The sequence below is a fragment of the Cydia fagiglandana genome, chromosome 9 (assembly GCF_963556715.1).
Source record: "Cydia fagiglandana chromosome 9, ilCydFagi1.1, whole genome shotgun sequence".
NCBI lineage: Eukaryota > Metazoa > Arthropoda > Insecta > Lepidoptera > Tortricidae > Cydia > Cydia fagiglandana.
The window spans coordinates 17214904-17233794 of record NC_085940.1 but is presented as its reverse complement, the minus strand read 5'-3'; the positions used below and the strand labels follow the sequence as shown (position 1 = coordinate 17233794).

The window sequence follows — 18891 nt, the reverse complement described above, 5'->3', positions numbered from 1 at the left end:
ATTAGAGGTATGGTTTTTCCTACAGTAAAACATATGATTTATCTTTGATACGATAATTTAGGGTTTGAGTCTTTGAGATCTATCTACGTTAATTTAATCTTTGTCAGTCACTAAAAACCTAACTATTGCCCCTTGCGTGCGAAAAAAACCGCATTCAATTCGGTTCATCTCTTTAGGAGCTATAAATGCCACAGACAGACACAGTGATTCAGAAATAGGTAGGTACATACATTAAAGTTCGCTCGATAGAAAATAAAGTACAACAACCCATAAGTAGCAGTACAACCTATAGGTAGTTAAACCATGATTGCATTAATTTTAACTTCGAGTTCCCAACAATTAGGTACTTATATTGTTATTCAAATAGTTGTCACACAAAAACTTCCTCGTTATTCATGTCCACTCAAAACAAGTCCTTGAGTAGTTAAAGCCCACACTTTGCTACAGTTTGTGAATGAATTTCGCAACGTTACTACGCTAAACGCTACGCTAATACAATGGACCGCCAAATGATCAACGAATTCCGTTTACGTGCGTGTTACAACACCAAGTAGCCTTTGAACTTTGGTTAGCGACGGTCAAGAACAATTGGTACTGATATGTTAGGTACCTACTTGATCAGGGTAACAGGCTCTAAGGTTGACATTTTGACAATACCTAAAGGTTGGTAGGTTGAGGAAGTTTTAACAGTGGTCAACTTTTGTGGGTTTTTAAACGTTGGTGGATTTAAGCACATATTATTTTATCTTATAGGTATATCTCAGATACTCAACTTCGAGTAACCAATTTAGTATTGGCATATATTGGGTAGGGTGAGTAGTCGATTATCCTGCCTTCTGGTAATACAAATTGGGGTGTTATATATTTTAACCTAACTAATGATCAGATATCGTAAATTTTCTAGCATTTTTGGTGCAGCGGAGTGGTGTTAACGGAATTGGTATAGATAATGCCAACTCAAATGGTAAATTAAGGTTAATATTAACGAAATTAACGCTAATTAATCATTAGGGTTGAAGTTTTTTATACCAATTCCGTTAACACCACTCCGCTGCGGGATAAAATTTACAATGTCTGCTAATTATTATTTATTTTATCTGGAACATTAGCAACATTAGATTTCCCAATATTTGCCACCTTTTCAATAACGTGACGCCCTATTCGTCACCTTCCTTGCTATGAATTAAGTGTTTAGTCTCATTTCGTCGTCAACTTTTGTAACTTGTTTAACGACATTGCTACACGGTCGCCGACAAGCCTTCTAACCGTCTGACCTTGGTCTGTCCTTGGCCAGTTTTGGTCAAATTTTGTTGGCAACAACTGTCTACACGGTCCGGGACCGGCCAAGGCCACGCGGTTTGGGGGCTTGTCGGCGACCGTGTAGCAGGGGCTTAATTTTCGTAATCTGATGATTGAGCATTTGTCATGCATCTTTATGAAAATGTAGACACTTTCGAATTAGTCTTACCTATTTGTGTTTTAATAGGTACATATTAACGTTACAGTGTATTCATAATTTATTTTCGTCATACGGTTGTAATATTTAGATACTCAGCTGTTATAATATGTTTCCTAAGAGTCAGTCATCTCTACGTAAATATTATGAAACACATCGGCTCACCGTATTTTATGCTAACAACGTATTATTGCGACACTATGGTAAACTGTTGTCACAATACAGCTACAACAGAAAAATGTCTGTGAACGCCCTTATAAGCCTATAAAGGTATCTAAAACACAACTTACTTATTTTATTAAGCAACTATTTGCGAAACTTGCGAACCTAAATTCAAGGATTCACTGGAATCCCGCGACAAGTAGAGAGCTAAGTACTATGATATTATCACAGGGCCTACAGCGAACCAGTAGCGACTTCATAGAAGGGATGGGCCTTTCATAAAACCTTAAAAATCGAAAGTTAAATATGTACCTAACGTTGATTTTTTTTTAAGCTGACCGTATAGGGCTATGAGAGCTCATAGTTCTAAACGGTCAGCTTAAAAAAAATCAACGATACGTTGCTTTGCTTGCCATTCAAAGTCGTATTGAAATATATTAACCTCGCCTGTAGGTACATTTTAGTCATCTCAGTTAATGTAACAATACCACGGCAGCTTGAATACATGGAAATGTCAAATGCTAATACAAAAATGTCCAGCAACTTTTCAGGCTGTCTTACAATGGTGTGACCTAGACCTAATTGGTTGCGCATTGTAGGTAAGTTATTTATATTATTTTTTTTATATAAGTAGGTACCTGTCCTAGGGTTGTAACCGGCTAGTTAGTGCGGTAAAAGAAAACCAGGTTCTTTACAGTAAACAATATAATATGAAAATATGTACAATAAAATAAACTAATTTCTGTCAGTACTTGAACCTAAACCAAATAAATATCGTCACTGGCCTTAACGTTGTTGAATCCCATGCATTCTTAGTCGAACCGTACGATCAACTGTGGCTGCGGGTGCAGGAATCAGCTTTAGCAATGTAGGCTCCACGCAGCAAGGTCCACAGAGAGGAAAGCTTCAGCAGCAATTATTCAAATAATAAGCAGCAACAGTAGTAGCTCTTCAATTTAAAAGTAGAAGAAAGGGCTGGAACAATCGTACGTTCTTAGACTTGTAGTCGAAACCTAACCCAAGCCTTATTCCGTTACAAGAACCAGTGACGTGCATTACGTACAAATAAGACTTGGATTAGGTTTAATTTCAACATAAACCTAAACTTAATGCTATATATACAATTATACAAACTTTACCTGCATTAGTGGCAGCCCTAGTATTAAACTTTATCACTAATTATAATCATACAGTCGCATTAAAATAATAATTACAGAATTGTGCCATATCAGACAACATTTCCAAAGGAAAATTTTACGAAGAAAAACAAAAGACGGCGATACCCTTAGTTTTTTTATTTACAACCGGCCAGTGTGCGCGGTGACTGTACATGCAGGTTTGCCATGTTACAGGGTTTTTGCGGAATTTTCTCTTGCGAAAACTCAAGACTGTGGAAAGAGCTTCCGTCTGGGTTTTCTTCAGATGTCGGTTAAAAAAGGGTAGAGTTTCTATAATTAAATCGACAACCCGCATGTGACATCCGTAGTAAGGCAGTCGATCCATAATAGGCTACAGTAAACTGCATACGTTTGCTTTTCACACACGTAGGTACCCTTAAAAAAGGTAAGTACATACCGTCGGCCTAAGTCGCAAACCTCGTAACTCCCCCGAAGGTTTGCGACTTTAAGTATTGTAGTCCAATGTAGTAATTACTAATTTCCATGAAATGGAGTTATGAGGTTTGCGACTTAGGCCTACCTATGCTGCCCTCCTAACAATAAGTGCAATAACTCATATTAAATTATCCATGAAATAATATACCTTGTTCTCATACAATATGTCACACAAGCGATTGAGATTTCAAAATTAGTTATTGCACTTATCGTTAGGAGGGCAGTATGACTCATAGATGCTAAATGTTTTCGTCCCTACCGGTCAGCGGCGGCAATCAAGAGACGAAGACAATGGGGATTGTGTGAATGTGGCCCCAAAATGACTCGGAATTTCCGACTAAACACTAAACATCCTACCACTACTTACCCACAAAGCAGAATTATTTATGAAGAGAAGTAAAGAATAAAAAAAATAATCGTGTTTTAAATTTGAAAGCTGATATAGAGTAAGTAGTACAGTCAGCAGCAGTAGTTGCTAAGCTGGCAAGGTGTTCAAAATGATCTTGACGCGACTTTATTATTAAGAGAATAAGAGCGCGTCAAGGTAATTTTGAACACCTCGCCCGCTTAGCAACTTCTGCTGCTGACTGTAAAATGCCAACTGTACGGCGGTGATGATGGTAGTTTGCCATTTAGAATATTTATAGACTGTCAAACTCGTCTAGAACACTATTTTAGATAGACTTTACTTCTCTTCTACCATCAACTATTCTTTGCACATAGTATAAGTAGGCATTTGCTGATTTACTGTGTGACTTGCTGGGCCTCGTTTGGTCCTAACCAAGGTTAATGTGGTAATGTTATGTGTGAAGTATAAAACAGATGCAATAAATGTGTCATAATTGTATAACATTTGCATAGCACGGCGCTTGCACTACGTGTTTGCGATTGTTATTGAGGACAATATCGAGGCTAGGTTGACTGCTTCGATTAAGTATATAAATATTATAGTGAATATAAGCAATATTATGATTTAATGCAGATTTCTCAATGATTTTGCTTTAATTCGCATCAATTTTGTGTTCTTGCTAACCTTTATTAATATTTAAAACTTTCGCGTTTTGAACACATCATCATCATCATCATCTCAGCCATAAGACGTCCACTGCTGAACATAGGCCTACCCCTTGGACCTCCATACGTGCCGGTTGGAAGCGGCCTGCATCCAGCGTCTTCCGGCGACCTTAACAAGGTCGTCTGTCCATCTTTGAACACATATTAACTCACATTTATAGACGGGTCTACCGCGAATTATTATTACTTTTATTTACGGAGGTTTCGACACAGATCTACTTTATCAAGCAGCGAAGCAGTATGTACAGTTCTGTTTTTTTGACAGTAATCAACTAATCACGATAAGTTTCACACTCTGTCAGCTGTGCAGTCCCCTATGACTCACACCTATCAAGTATATTTCCCGTAAGTGCGACTAGGCGAGGCATATAATTATGCAGAGTTAGGAAGCCTTGGTGGTACTGAGTTGGCGGTAGACAAAGGACAGTTTTTCCGCGCCGTGGGAACGCGGGGGGCCTTGGCACATCAGCTGGGGCTGGCTTTTAGGATGCCACTGGCGTAGGGTTGTGCAATAAATGGTAATTGGAATTTGAAATGGTTAGGGCTATCGAGAAGTTTTAAAATGACAAAAAACGATGTGAGTAGGCAGTGACGCCAGGCGACCTATAGGACTATAGCTCATCCGCAAAACTTTGTCTGACATAAATACCTACTGCGTCGAGCCGTGCAATGTTGTCAGACATGTCAAGCAAGTGTTGGAACTAACTTAATTACTTACAACAATGATGTTGGCGTGTGCTTAATATACCTACATAGAGTTATTCAATCTGAATAACATGCGATGCGTAGGAGACGTGGTAAGTAATATGGGTAAAGAAAAACAGTACAGAATACTCAAAATATTACTTTATTGGTATCTACATTACATTCTCATAATTCGAATATTTATTTAAATTATATTACATAATGACAACAAAATAATTGATTTTAAAATATAAGTATACATGACTCCGACCCTAAAACGGCCTAAAATATATAAAAAGGAGTTATTGCTTACATTACTTTATTTTTGAGTTGATTTCATTTCAGATATTTAAAGAACTACTTCATAAATAGCACCTTTATAACAGAAGGAAGACAGAGTAAGGCACAAAATATCATACAATCGTTTTACCTCGAGATTCGTAAACTGTGGGATTCAAATTTTGTCGATGGAAATAACAATACTATATATAACATAATACGAATTCCATAAACAAAACACAAATAAAATTATCTACAACATATATATGTTTTGTGAATATTTTGTGATTGACACTATCACCCTGTTCACGTGTTGGAATGTTAAAATTTACTTGGAATGCATTTCACACATGCAATAATTTTTCATTATGCTAAAACAAATGTATGAATAAAATATATTAAACTTTAATGTATCATTGGTGGTTACACAAGAATGCGATTATGCAAAACATTCACCTAAGTTGACTAAGTAAATTAAATATCTTTTAAAACTTCTCGTAAATTATATTTACTAACTATGACTAAAATGAAAATAGAAGTAGGTATCTACGCGTGGAATTGTTTTGGTGTGAAGTAAACAAACATACATTAGTGCTAAAATCCTATTCTCATTTCAATCGCGGCGGCCGCAGAGCATACAGATCGATTCAACGAAGCTGGCGTGAATGAAATGAACTGACCGAATTACATATATCGTCGTGTGTCTTCTATATATCTTCTATCATCTTGTCGTATCATCATGTACATAATGTCTGATTTTGACGTATGCACAAATGCACATACATTAGTTCACGCCAGCTCCTTAGTTGATCTTGACATAGAAATAAGGCAATAATATACAAACACGTCGAAAGTCTTTAAATATAAAATTATTTCAAGATGACCGATCATGCATTGCGGCTGACGAAATATATAATAATAAAACACTATCCTCAATACTTATTACATTACGATGTTCAGATCTCCATAAGGACGGATTGTTTAATGTTAGGTGAGCATTATGCATTGTATATTATGCATTGGTTTGTAATATAATTACTGGAAATATTATACACACTGCACTTATTACTTGAGTCCGTTTATTACCTGCTTGGTCTAACTGCCTCATGCGTTGAAACCTGCAACAAAACAGATGATTAGTTTTCCGGCATTAACAATTTAGTATGAATGAATGTAGTACTACTATGTGAACAAATTTTGTAAAGTTATTTTGAAACATTATTTCCTGTTTGGAGCATTCCACGGGCTGTCCCGTACAAACGCATTTTATTTCCTGTGTTGCGACTTTTTTCTCGGCATTTAAAGCAGGCGATTATTTTTCTGTGCATATTTTTGACCATTTGTCATAGAAAAGGAAACTCTTATACCTTTAAATCTTCAGAAACTTCGCGTTTGTACGGGACAACGGTAGACAATTTCATGGAATGCTCCGTTTATCTTTCAAATTACAAATGTAATTGGTCACTCACCGTCGTGGTGCCTGTGGTCCCTCTGCAGCTGCACGTACTGCCGCACCAGCCGCGCGACTTCATGGGCCTGCTCGGCCTGCAGTCGGGTCACTCGCTGCTGCAGGAGCGAGCCGCACTTCACGTCCAGGAATAGCGTGCCGTCTTCAGACCGGACCTGGTAATAAAAATAAACATTTAGCAAAAATGAACAAAAGTGATTATATAAGTAATACATATAGTGATTCAGTAGTTAACCTTTCGTCTGCCTAAGCACTGATCAGTGCGCACGAATTAAAATCCTTTGTTTAATACAATAAGTTTAAATTCGTTTGCACTGATCAGTGCTTAGACATACGAAGGGTTAAGTAATATAGTGTTTATACACTATAGGGTTGTCAAATTTGCGCGTTAGACGCATTGTCCAACACACTCAGTGCCGCCCGAACTCCCAACCCAACTACTCGAACAGTCGTCGAGTCAAGCGCCCACTCTTTATTTTTTTTTTTTTATTTTTTTTTTTATTCAAACAAAATTTTATACAGTCTGACAGTATAAACCAAATCACTGTAACAATTTAGAGTTTACTTATACGCTACGGTACACAACACTTTACAAACAGTTTTATAAAATACCACTACCATCCATCGCCTCGCAGTACCTCAGGCAGATACTACATACACTTGCCCATCGACTTGCAAACAAATCACATTCAGGAGCCCATGACAGGTGCGCGTTTAGAAATTTTAGAGCGCGAATGAGAGGAGATTTTAGGTGTGCTGCAGTACGCGTTGCTGGAACTGCAAGAAGGTTATGGTGTCTAGGCCTAAGTTCCTGCTTGGATAGGAAAGGCACAGAGAGCCTCACTATCTGTGCCACTAGGTCAGGGCAGTCGGAATCTCCGCGCAAGGTTCTACAAGCCACTACCAGAAGATTATGGTTCCGCCTCACTTGCAGAGAGTTGAATCCCAGGGATCCTAACAAGAATTTTGTAGGGTATAAAAATGGATAGCGCTTGTAAACATTTTTGTACAAGAATCTTAGAAATGCCTTCTGTACCTTTTCTAGAAGCAAGGCATACGTACTTTCAGCGGGACTCCACACTATGCTAGCGGCTTCAAGCTTACTCCGAACAAGGGCAGTATAAAGTAATTTAATTGCCTTTGGGTTGTTAAAGTCGCGAGCATTCCTAATGATGAATCCCAGCCTTTTAAAACAGTCGGCAGCCAGAGCCTCAATATGATCACGAAAAGTAAGTTTGGTATCAAAGATAACGCCGAGGTCTTTTATAGTACTTACGCGAGTTATTACTTCGGATCCAAGCAAATATTGGGCGTGAAGTGGTTTCAATGAGCGAGTATAGGATAAAACACAGCATTTGGAAACATTAAAAAACAGTTTATTTACTGTGCTCCAATCGACTACAGCCTCTATGTCCGCCTGCATTGCCTCGCAATCTGCCACTCCTTCTATACCGCAGATAAGCTTCAAATCATCGGCATAAAGAAGGCATCTTGCGTGTTTCAGCACAAGTTCAAGATCATTAATCATGATTTCAAATAAAAGCGGGCCAAGAATAGATCCTTGACTAACGCCTGATCTTGTTGGATAGATGGAGGATATGAAACATCCGTGCTTTACAAATTGTTGCCTACTATGCATATAGCTAGCAAACAGTTTGAGAAGCCGAGGAGAAAAACCAATGTGAGCCAGTTTACTGAGCAAGACATCGTTATCGACTTGGTCGAACGCCTTTTTAAAATCAAAGTAAAGAACATCAACCTGTTTTCCTTTATCTAGGTACTCAGAAATAATGCTTGTAGCAGTTAAAAGATTGGTTTCGACTGACCGCTTTGATCTAAATCCACGCTGTGAGTCGCATAAGAAAGGTCTAATCTGGGGAGAAATCAACTTCTGCAGAATAGCTTCAAACAGTTTTGCACAAGAAGACAGAATGGCTATGGGTCTGTAGTTTTCCACGCGGGAGGTATCTTTGGTTTTGGGAATAGGAGTAACACGTGTAAGTTTCCACTTGCTTGGATACACTCCGGTAGATAGAGACAAATTTACTATGTGATGAATAGGAAGGGCAAGAAAATCGATGCATCCCTTAATCACAAATGCAGGAATATTGTCTGGCCCCACAGAACTTCGTGGCTTCAAGCGCCTAATGGCAGCTTTCACGTCCTGAGGGGTAATCAAATCAATGTCCACAAAGTTTGCAGACTTTGACTCATTGTTGTTATTGGCTGCGTTGTGATCAAGTAAAGGAGCATTAGGTAGGAATACGCTCGCGAAGTAATTTGCAAAAGCTTCAGCTGCCTCCTTGCCAATATATTCTTCTCCGTTATAGTTAACAGAGGCCTCGAAGCCACCCTTTGATTTTAAGGACCCCACATGTTTCCAAAAAGCACAAGGGTCATGACAAATTTTGGCTTGAAGGCCATTCATATAGGTATCGTACGCATGGATCAGTCGCTGTTTTATATCCGCTCGCAGCTTTGAGAACTCGTTATAAGTAGATACACAACCCGTACGTTTCCACTCACGATGTAGTTTAGCCTTGTGAATGATGTCACTTATTATTTCACTACTAAACCAGACCGGATATCGCCTAGTACGTTTTTTGGAGCGCGTTCTCCTGGGAGCTATAACGTTAAAAATGCTATACACAATGCTATAAAATATATCTACGGCTTTGTCAACATTATGAGAATTATACACCTCTTGCCAGGATACTTCAGATATTAGGTGATACAGTAGGCCGTAGTCGCCTTTAACAAAATTCCAGTCCAGCTCGCTATCAACATTGCTTGGATCTATGTATCCAGCTATAGGATTCTCTTGATTTGAGACGAGGTGGAAAGCTATATCTAGTGGAGGGTGGTATGCATCACGAAACGGCACAAGTCCGCCTCCTACGGTCTCCATAATACCAGTAATCCGGACGCGTTCTGCCACGAGTACTACATCAAGCTTACCCCCATACATATTCTCTATTTCATTCTTCTCATTCAAACCACAAGAAGTTAAAAAATAACAGTAATATTGCGAAACATTCTGAGATGTATATAGTGGGTTAAGATTGAGATCACCTAAAATAACAACTTTATCATCTAGTGATTCGATTACAGATTCCACTTTTTGAAAAAACTGCATGTACACATCATCGGTAGCTCTAGGATGGATGTAGACTACACATATATGTAAGCACGTTCCACCGATTCGCAAAGAAGCCCAAAGATCCTCACCGTCCGCTGTTTCTAACTCTTTGCGCCTCGTCACTTTGATGCCTCAAGCGGTCGTTCTATCCTAAAACAAAAGACCCGCACGCCTTGAAAATTGTGTGTAAGGGTGGTATTACATCTGTCCAATATCTTGGTCCAATGTCATTGCGCCTCACTCTCTCATTAAGCAAAATGTGAGACGGAATGCACATTGGACGAAGAAATTCGACAGGTGGAATACTACCCTAAGCCATTACGAGATTAGATTATAAGTATGATGCCATAATAACTAATTAACTATCGATGTTCAATTTCGTCTGGGCATGAGTCATCGTGTCATGCGTGTGTAAGGCCTGAGTGGACGCTCGAAGCGGAGCGTTCAGCGGGGCGTGCAGCGTGGCGTCGGGCTCACAAGTGATTTGAGCAGCGTGCACTAAGGCCGCTCCTATACGTTTGCATTTGTTTAACATGCATACCGTACGCCCCGCCCCGCTCGCTGCACGCTCAACTCGAGCATCCACTAAAGTAGTGTACACACCTTCCTGGTGGAGATGAGGTCGGCGTAGGGCCAGTGCGTGTCGGTGTCGTGCGTGTGCGCGTCGAGCAGGTGCACGCCGCGCCGGTTCAGCGCCAGCACGTGCTCGCGCCACTCGTTGGGCGCGCCGCCGCCCACGCGCCGCACCGCGAAGAACGACGACCCGAACAGCGGCCAGCGGGATAGGACCTGGGGAAAATATTACATTCATCATTTATTCACTTTGATGAAAACAACTTTGTTTCATGTTGGTAGCAAGATAGTCTCGAGCATTTCGAAATTTAAGCGTAAGTTTAATTAAGTTACGCTACAAGCTACTGCATGGTAAGTTAAATAACTAAAACTGGAAACCAGAGAAAATAACTATCGTAAACTTCACCAGCTCAAGCGTGAGTCAGTGTCAGCATTGGACAGCAATACTGTTCGGTCCCGGGCGGGCGACGCCTCGGTGGCTCGCTGGTTCTATACTTAACGCCTCTGGCACCATCCCACTAACCCGGAGTTAACCGGTAAAACCTATAGTTGTCATGGTTACCAGTACAATTTGACACCGGGTAAACGGTTTAACCGCTTAAACTCGGGTTAGTGGGATGGTGCAAGTGGCCCTTATAGATACTGCAGCCAGTTGAGAACACGAGCCTTACCTGTAACACTTTAGACTTGGCAGCGGCGGGTGAGAGAGCGCGCGCCGCCGGCCACTCCTGCGCCACCCAGGCGGCCCACTTGGCGGGGCGGGGCTCGCGCAGCGCCAGCAGCGGCTTGGGCAGCAGGAACTTCAGGTCCCGCGCGTGCGGCGCCTCGGCCAGCCCCGCCGCGCGGTGCAGCAGCGCCGCCACCAGCGCCACGTCGCGCAGCACGCCCGCCGCCGGCGCCGCGCCGCCGGGCAGCACTAGCAGTAGGCCTTCGAGGTAGTCTGGAGCCACCTGCGGATACAATTATAGATATGAAACATAAGCTTTGTCTAAGAATTTAATTGGTACACGATTCGTCACGTCTAGAATGTTCTCGTCTTGTACCTATGATTATCTGGACTGGATTACTGTCCAATGAGGACTCACCTGGTTGAACAACACCTCAGTGTACAGCGGAGGCGCGTCTGATCTGAGCGGGTGGTGCCACACGGAGCGGCAGAAGACGAGGTAGAAGGGGTGATGAGCTCGCTGCAGCTCCGTAGTCACGTCCAGCACGTACTAGTATCATACAAGTGTAGGACTCACCTGGTTGAACAACACCTCAGTGTACAGCGGAGGCGCGTCTGATCTGAGCGGGTGGTGCCACACGGAGCGGCAGAAGATGAGGTAGAAGGGGTGATGAGCTCGCTGCAGCTCCGTAGTCACGTCTAGCACGTACTCGTATCATACAAGTGTCGGACTCACCTGGTTGAACAACACCTCAGTGTACAGCGGAGGCGCGTCTGATCTGAGCGGGTGGTGCCACACGGAGCGGCAGAAGATGAGGTAGAAGGGGTGATGAGCTCGCTGCAGCTCCGTAGTCACGTCTAGCACGTACTCGTATCATACAAGTGTCGGACTCACCTGGTTGAACAACACCTCAGTGTACAGCGGAGGTGCGTCTGATCTGAGCGGGTGGTGCCACACGGAGCGGCAGAAGATGAGGTAGAAGGGGTGATGAGCTCGCTGCAGCTCCGTGGTCACGTCGAGCACGTACTAGTATCATACAAGTGTAGGACTCACCTGGTTGAACAACACCTCAGTGTACAGTGGAGGCGCGTCTGATCTGGGTGGTGCCACACGGAGCGGCAGAAGACGAGGTAGAAGGGGTGATGAGCTCGCTGCAGCTCCGTGGTCACGTCCAGCTCGTACTCGTATCATACAAGTGTCGGACTCACCTGGTTGAACAACACCTCAGTGTACAGCGGAGGCGCGTCTGATCTGAGCGGGTGGTGCCACACGGAGCGGCAGAAGATGAGGTAGAAGGGGTGATGAGCTCGCTGCAGCTCCGTGGTCACGTCCAGCACATATTCGTCGCCCGCGAGGGGCATGGTGAGTGCGTCGCCGGCCACGATGCAGTAGAGGGAGAACTCTTGACGCTCTGCCTCGCTAGTCACGCCGATCTGAAAGCAGTGACACATTTTAATCGGTTTCATTTATTGTACTATGATCTATATACCCGTCACACCCCCTCCGTTTTGTGCATATTTGCGTTGTCGTAAAGCAGAGTAGATTTATACTCCATATTTACTGTTCAGTTGTTTATCTACTCTCAACATCATACATCATCGACCCTTTAACTTTAATATAACAAACAACAACAGACTTAGGAAACTGGGTTACGAGAAATGAATATTGTGCGTGTTATTTTAAATTTGTACGTACCAGCTGGTGGCTGATGGGGACCGGTAAAATCGAGGGGAAAAGGCCAAAAAAAAAGAAAAACGAAAAAAAGAAAGAAAGAAAAAATAAAAAAAAATAAAGAAAGAAAGGAAGAAAGGGAGGGGGAGGGGGGAAGGGAGGTAGAAGAGTGAAGAAACTAAAAACTTGTCAGCGACGCACTCCACCAAGCTACAGAAAGGGACTGATGGAGAAAACTAGTTGACGGAATCAAACGGAGTCACTATCTTCAGCAATGAGGGACCGATTGAAGAGAGAGAGAGAGAGAGAGAGAGAGAGAGAGAGAGAGAGAGAGAGAGAGAGAGAGAGAGAGAGAGAGAGAGACGTACCAGCTCGCACAGCTCGTCGACGATGTCGCGCACGACGGTGGCGCAGCGCGTGTTGACGACGCGCTCGGCGCCGCCCGGCAGCCGGTACAGCTGCCGCCGCGCTGACCGCCCCGCCGACACCGCCGTCACCTGACAAATCATTATCATTAGTACATACTCGGTCAAAGGCAATGTGATATACACTGAACGTTACGTTAGATTACCCATTTAGCGCCACTTGCGCCATTCCACTTACCCGGGGTTAACCGGTTAAACCTGCTGTAACCATGGTTAGCAGTACAAAATGACACTGGGTTAACGGTTTAACTGGTTAGCCTCGGGTTAGTAGGATGGTGGTAATTTAGTATTAAGTGGCGCTTAATGAACTGAGGTTAACTAAGTAAAATTCAAAATCCTATAAAGACTGTCTTTATTTAGACATATGAATATTGTAGCTATAAGGGCGGGTGGTATTCCACCTGTCCAAAATTTTATCATATCTGCATAGCGTCTCTCTCTCTCTCTCAAAATGTGAGACGCAAATACAAATTTGATCAAATATTGGGCAGGTGGAATACCACCGTAATCAATGACTCTTATGTGTAGGCTTGGCTTTGTTTACTTTGAAAAAGAGTAGGTAGCTCTTGGAACCTATGTTTTACAGGAAAATGTGTCCTTACCTCCTCGACACTAGGTACATTCTTGCGTCCGCCGCAGCGGAGCGTCTTCCTTAGGTTAGCTAGACACACAGCTGCAGTGCCTTGGCACGGCCGCCGCCGGTCCGCCGCCGCAGCTGACAGGTATTCCACTAGGAACGGCCTGTAAAATACCATTTAACATTATTGCTATTATTTAAATCGGTAAAATAAAGTACTTAGGTAACTAAAATTCCTAACACATACATACATAATATACATTCAATTTGATTACGTTATGTTAGCAACAGGGTCGTTTTTACCATAAAGAGCACACTGGATCCGCGGCCAACAACGCCACAGGAAGGGCCCCATGGCAAGGAACCCATGAGGCGCATGCGACAAGAGAGTCCCCTGGAGCGTCTCATGGGTTAAAATGTATGTTATCTTATCACTATCAACTTTAAGTACTTATCGTCTGCTCTTATGTTGTCCTTCTTTGTGCCAATTCAAAACGAATCTCCCTCATTGTATCTAGTTCGGCGAGGCGTTGTCGTGTAGGTGACGTGTTGCTTTCAGAGGGGCTACCGCGAAAACCGAAAATCGCAAATTGCGGGGGTCTTTCTCTTTTACTCCAATGAAGGCGTAATTAGACTGACAGACAAAAATGTTCGCAATTTGCGAACTTCGATTTTCGCGGTTAAAGCCCTGTTACCTTCGTTAGTGCTACTGATTGTGCCACCTTTAGGGCTGATTTAGACGGCGCGCGAACTCGAATGCGATTTTAGTTACGAGTACATTGCAGAAAATGGGTTACGTCCAATTCAACCGACCGATCCAAACGCGCAATGTAATGAAACTTGCATGCGAGTTCGCACGCCGTCTAAATCAGCTTTTATACATATCTAGTTCTAGAGAGAGTTAAAAAAAGGGATAAAGACCTTAAAGTATCTGAGCAGGTGAAGTAAGCGGCCAGGATGGACATGAGCCGCCAGGCGCGCTGGCAGGAGTCGGGCGCCGCGGACCGGTTGGAGGTGGTCTGCTTCATCAGCTGGCAGTACACCTCGTCGCGGAGCTCCGGGACCGAGTGACAATGCTGCAAAACAATATACATAGTGTTATTGTACCTATATAGAAATAAGTAATAAATATAAACAACATAACTAAACTATTCAACAACAAAACTACCAACAAAACTATGAGCGTCACTGTCACGATTACAATGTGTTAGTGCCTATTATATAACAATTTCATAAAAAAACACTCAAATGTGGTGTAAAAGTGTGTCTTTGGTTATTAAGTTACTTATAACCAACTTATAACTATTTATTGATAATAAAAATTAAAAGTTTGTCATAATAGAAATTTGCTCCTTAAGTTTACAGGATTGAGGTATTTGATGAAACATCAAAACAAAAGGCTATTAAATTACTAACTCGTATTCCTCACGAATCTCATGATGGAAGTACTCAACAATTAGTTTAACACTCGGGTACAGAATCCCACGTGAACAAAGAGCATAATGTTGATTTGTATTTAAATTCAAGAAATGTTTCACGCAGGCTCAGTGAGGTGTGAATGTGAACACTTCCTCAATGGCGGCGTACTTGAACTTTAATAAGTGATATTTTTATTAGCAAGAATATATACGAAACGGAGACTTTTAAATGCTTTTACGACCACTTAAAAGCAAAATAATTGCTTGAAAGAAAGTAGAGTAAATAGTCACCTTAACGCGGCAAAACCAAGGCAAATAGCATCAATAAAGTACATTTACCACAAGCTGTATAATTTAACTTCAGTAAATCCTGATGCATGGCCCATTCATTCGAATTCAAATATCATAAAGCACTTCAAGGCGGACGGGACCAACGCAGGCTGGAGACGACGCGGCAAGGCAACTGATTTAGAACTCACCATAAGCACGGTATAGACGCATTTAACTTCAGTCAAATCCTGGTGCATAGCCCTCTCGTTAGCGTTCAAGTCCCCACAGTAAGCCCGCACACACGTGAAGCACTCCAAGGCCGGCGGCGCGAGCGCCGGTGGCAGGCGAAGCAGCGGCGCGCGCAGCGCCGTCGCCTGCCATTTCACCACGTCGGTCTGCGCCTTCCAGGTCCATTCGTTGCGCTTCGCCTTACTCTTGAGTGATGAATCAGCTTTCAGGATTTCTAGTCTGAAAAGGAAAACAAAATAGTCAGAACTCGATACACGACAGTGCAAATAAACGGCTGTATAAAATATTGCTGATTTAGAAATTTTGCAAATTACAAATAACGCGAAATTTGGTCCGTTGGTTGTGGAGCTAAAACTTTACTTCAAAGAGTTAAAAAAATAGATAAAACTTTATTTAGATTTCAGAGGAGAATAACCTAATCAGTCTAATCAGGTTAAAATTCTGTAGTTATTTTACCAAGAGCAACTTACGATCTATGTTAATTTGTCGTTGTCACTTTGCATAAAAATCACTTCATATTTGTGTCACCTCGTGTTATATAGTTTACCTAGAAGCGGCACGCGATTCAAACATTCTTCAGGAGTATAAGTAGGAATGCACTACACCACCAACCAACACACCTGACAGATTAACATTGCACCTACAATGCAGTCATGTCTCAATACAAGCGTGTAGCATTTGCCGTTTTCGACATTCAAACGGATGAAGTACTCGCTTTCTTATTGTTACTTAAACCAGCGGTCGGCAACCTATTAGCAGCCAAGGGCCAAATAGTAGTTACTGAAGTTGACGCGGGCCGCACTTTGTTAATATTTATGACTTTATGAGATATTGTCGTTTGTCAATATTACATACAAAATAGTCAGGGAGGCTCGCGGCCGCAAGTGAGAGGTACGCGGGCCGCTTGTTGCCGACCGCTGGCTTAAACTAATAGCCGATTTGGGCGCGCCTTATGGACGATAAAGTCGATAAAACATCGGTATCGGGCCTTTTATATGTTACGTCCGGATCATGATTTAATGTCTTTTTTAAAATATTCATAGCATATTACGCTGACTACGCAGTTAATTTTCACCGCCCATCTGTATAAATTTCGTTTCCCTTTAAAGTAATTATTTTTGACACCGTTTCTCTTTTCATTAGATAGTACCTACCCATTTACTATCTAAGAAATTTCAAAGCATTTGTAATGGAACTAATGGATTCAAACTTTCAACCCTTTTAGGGGATGATTTATTAAAAAAATGGAGGATAGGTCCCTGCCTATCCTAATCAAAACCAGTAAGTAAGCGACTTACAAAATAGTTTTCTTGACATTCATATTATATTATTGTCAGACACTAAAATTACACATGGTATGGTATTTTAAATTCTAGCTATTTTATGTAAATGTTACTTATGTAGAGTTCGTGATGATTTTGATGCTGTATCTAAACCATGTAAATTAATTTTAATGACAGCAAACTGTTTATATAAATAAATAATATAAATATAGATATAAATATGTATGTAATGTACTTTTCGTGACACCAGCTATTAAGGCTGAATAACATATTAACTTAAGTAGTTAAATGTCACCTCCACTTGTTTTATTGTGATGCAATAAATTACGTTTTATAACCTAAATGTCAAAGAAAGAAGCAACCGATATTGACATATAAATGCAAATCCTCTGCAAACTAATGAATCTCGTTAATATTATGACTTGCAAATTAAATGTTAATTTCAAATTTGTCTTCCGAAGTGTTATATTTATTGCCTTTGTGAACTAGATCCATTTCGCGAGGGTTATGAGTTTTATTTTAAGTTTTCGTGTTGCATAATACGAATATTTCCTACTTTTTATATTATTATCTAATATGTAAACATAACATTATTCGTTATTACATATAATACGTCGAATGTGTTTAACGTCAAAGTAAAAACGCAGTTTAATTGGATGCACTAACTAGGTACCTATCTACTTTAATTAATTTGCCTTATATACATTATTATATTACTCTATCTTGTATTTTAGGAAGTTTGAAGCGATATTGGAGTCAACCCAACCACGTATTTCGACCTGTAGGTACTCTAGATCTATGGAGATACATCTTTGAAGTATGCAACAAGGGGGTCAAATAGTAGCAGAAATAACCTCGCGTGATTTGTGCACAACACAACCCCTAAGATCCTAAGTATCATAACAAACGCCATATTTCCATAGAAATTTGACATCAATTGTCATGCAGAGTCAGCTTGGCCCGTCTCTACATCACCAATAAAGCCGTAAATCCTGACAATAGTGTACTCTACTATCTTGATAGTACTCGTAGCTTCAAATTATTAATACCTAGAGAACACCAAGGTATCGTTCTCGTCATTACAAAAACGCACGGCTCGATTTGGGAAATGAATTAGAGAGAGACTCACTAGACAAGCCATTTTTGGCTTAGCAGTTAAGAAACATGAAACTCTGCGATTCATTTAATTGTTTAGAACATTGAAAAAAAAAAAGATATGAAATAGTAAAGATATGCGACGTTTCACTGCAAAAGGTACCTTATGGCGGCTGGCGCCGCGATTCGGGAAATGAATTAGAGATTCACTAGATATAAAATAATGAAGATAATATCTTTACTATATCGTATCTAGTTAATCTCGAATTCATTTCCCGAATCGCGCAGGCAGTCAAAGTAAACAAAGCCAACAGGAAGCGCACGCGCATTCGATGCAAATTCACGCAGTCGCATTGTTGCGGACACTCCAGCGGTTATTGAGTAATGCTGCGCTTTTTATAAACGTAAATAAAGCGAAAACCAAACCGTTAAAATAACGTGCTACCGATCAGTAAAACAAAATTAGGCTCTTTTTAGGGTTCCGTACCCAAATGGTAAAAACGGGACTCTATACTAATAATCCGTCCGTCCGTTTGTCTGTCTGTCTGTCGGCTTGTCTGTCACCAGGCTCCCCTGTCTATCCCATGAACCCTGATAGGCAGTTGAAAATTTCACAGATGATATAGGTATTTCTGTTGCCGCTATAACAACAAATACTAACTAAAAACAGAATAAAATAAATATTTAAGTGGGGTAAATATATAATCCCATACAACAAACGTGATATTAATTGCGTAATGGTACGGAACCCTTCGTGCGCGAGTCCGCCTCGCACTTGACCGGTTTT

General features: G+C 41.3%; 1 protein-coding gene across 1 annotated transcript in view; it reads right to left on the bottom strand.

Moving 5' to 3' along the window:
* Positions 1–5133: 5133 nt before the first annotated feature.
* The window catches only part of LOC134667505 (unconventional myosin-XV), a 129265-nt gene continuing 115507 nt past the window's right edge, over positions 5134–18891 (bottom strand). Inside the window, exons 24-32 of the mRNA XM_063524932.1 lie at positions 15687–15945; positions 14711–14865; positions 13815–13953; positions 13156–13284; positions 12325–12549; positions 11120–11398; positions 10479–10664; positions 6738–6891; positions 5134–6386 (exon numbers count right to left, since the gene is read on the bottom strand). Of these exons, the coding sequence (XP_063381002.1) occupies positions 6373–6386; positions 6738–6891; positions 10479–10664; positions 11120–11398; positions 12325–12549; positions 13156–13284; positions 13815–13953; positions 14711–14865; positions 15687–15945 (1540 nt within the window). The 3' untranslated portion in view covers positions 5134–6372. The remainder of the gene's footprint in view (positions 6387–6737; positions 6892–10478; positions 10665–11119; positions 11399–12324; positions 12550–13155; positions 13285–13814; positions 13954–14710; positions 14866–15686; positions 15946–18891) is intronic.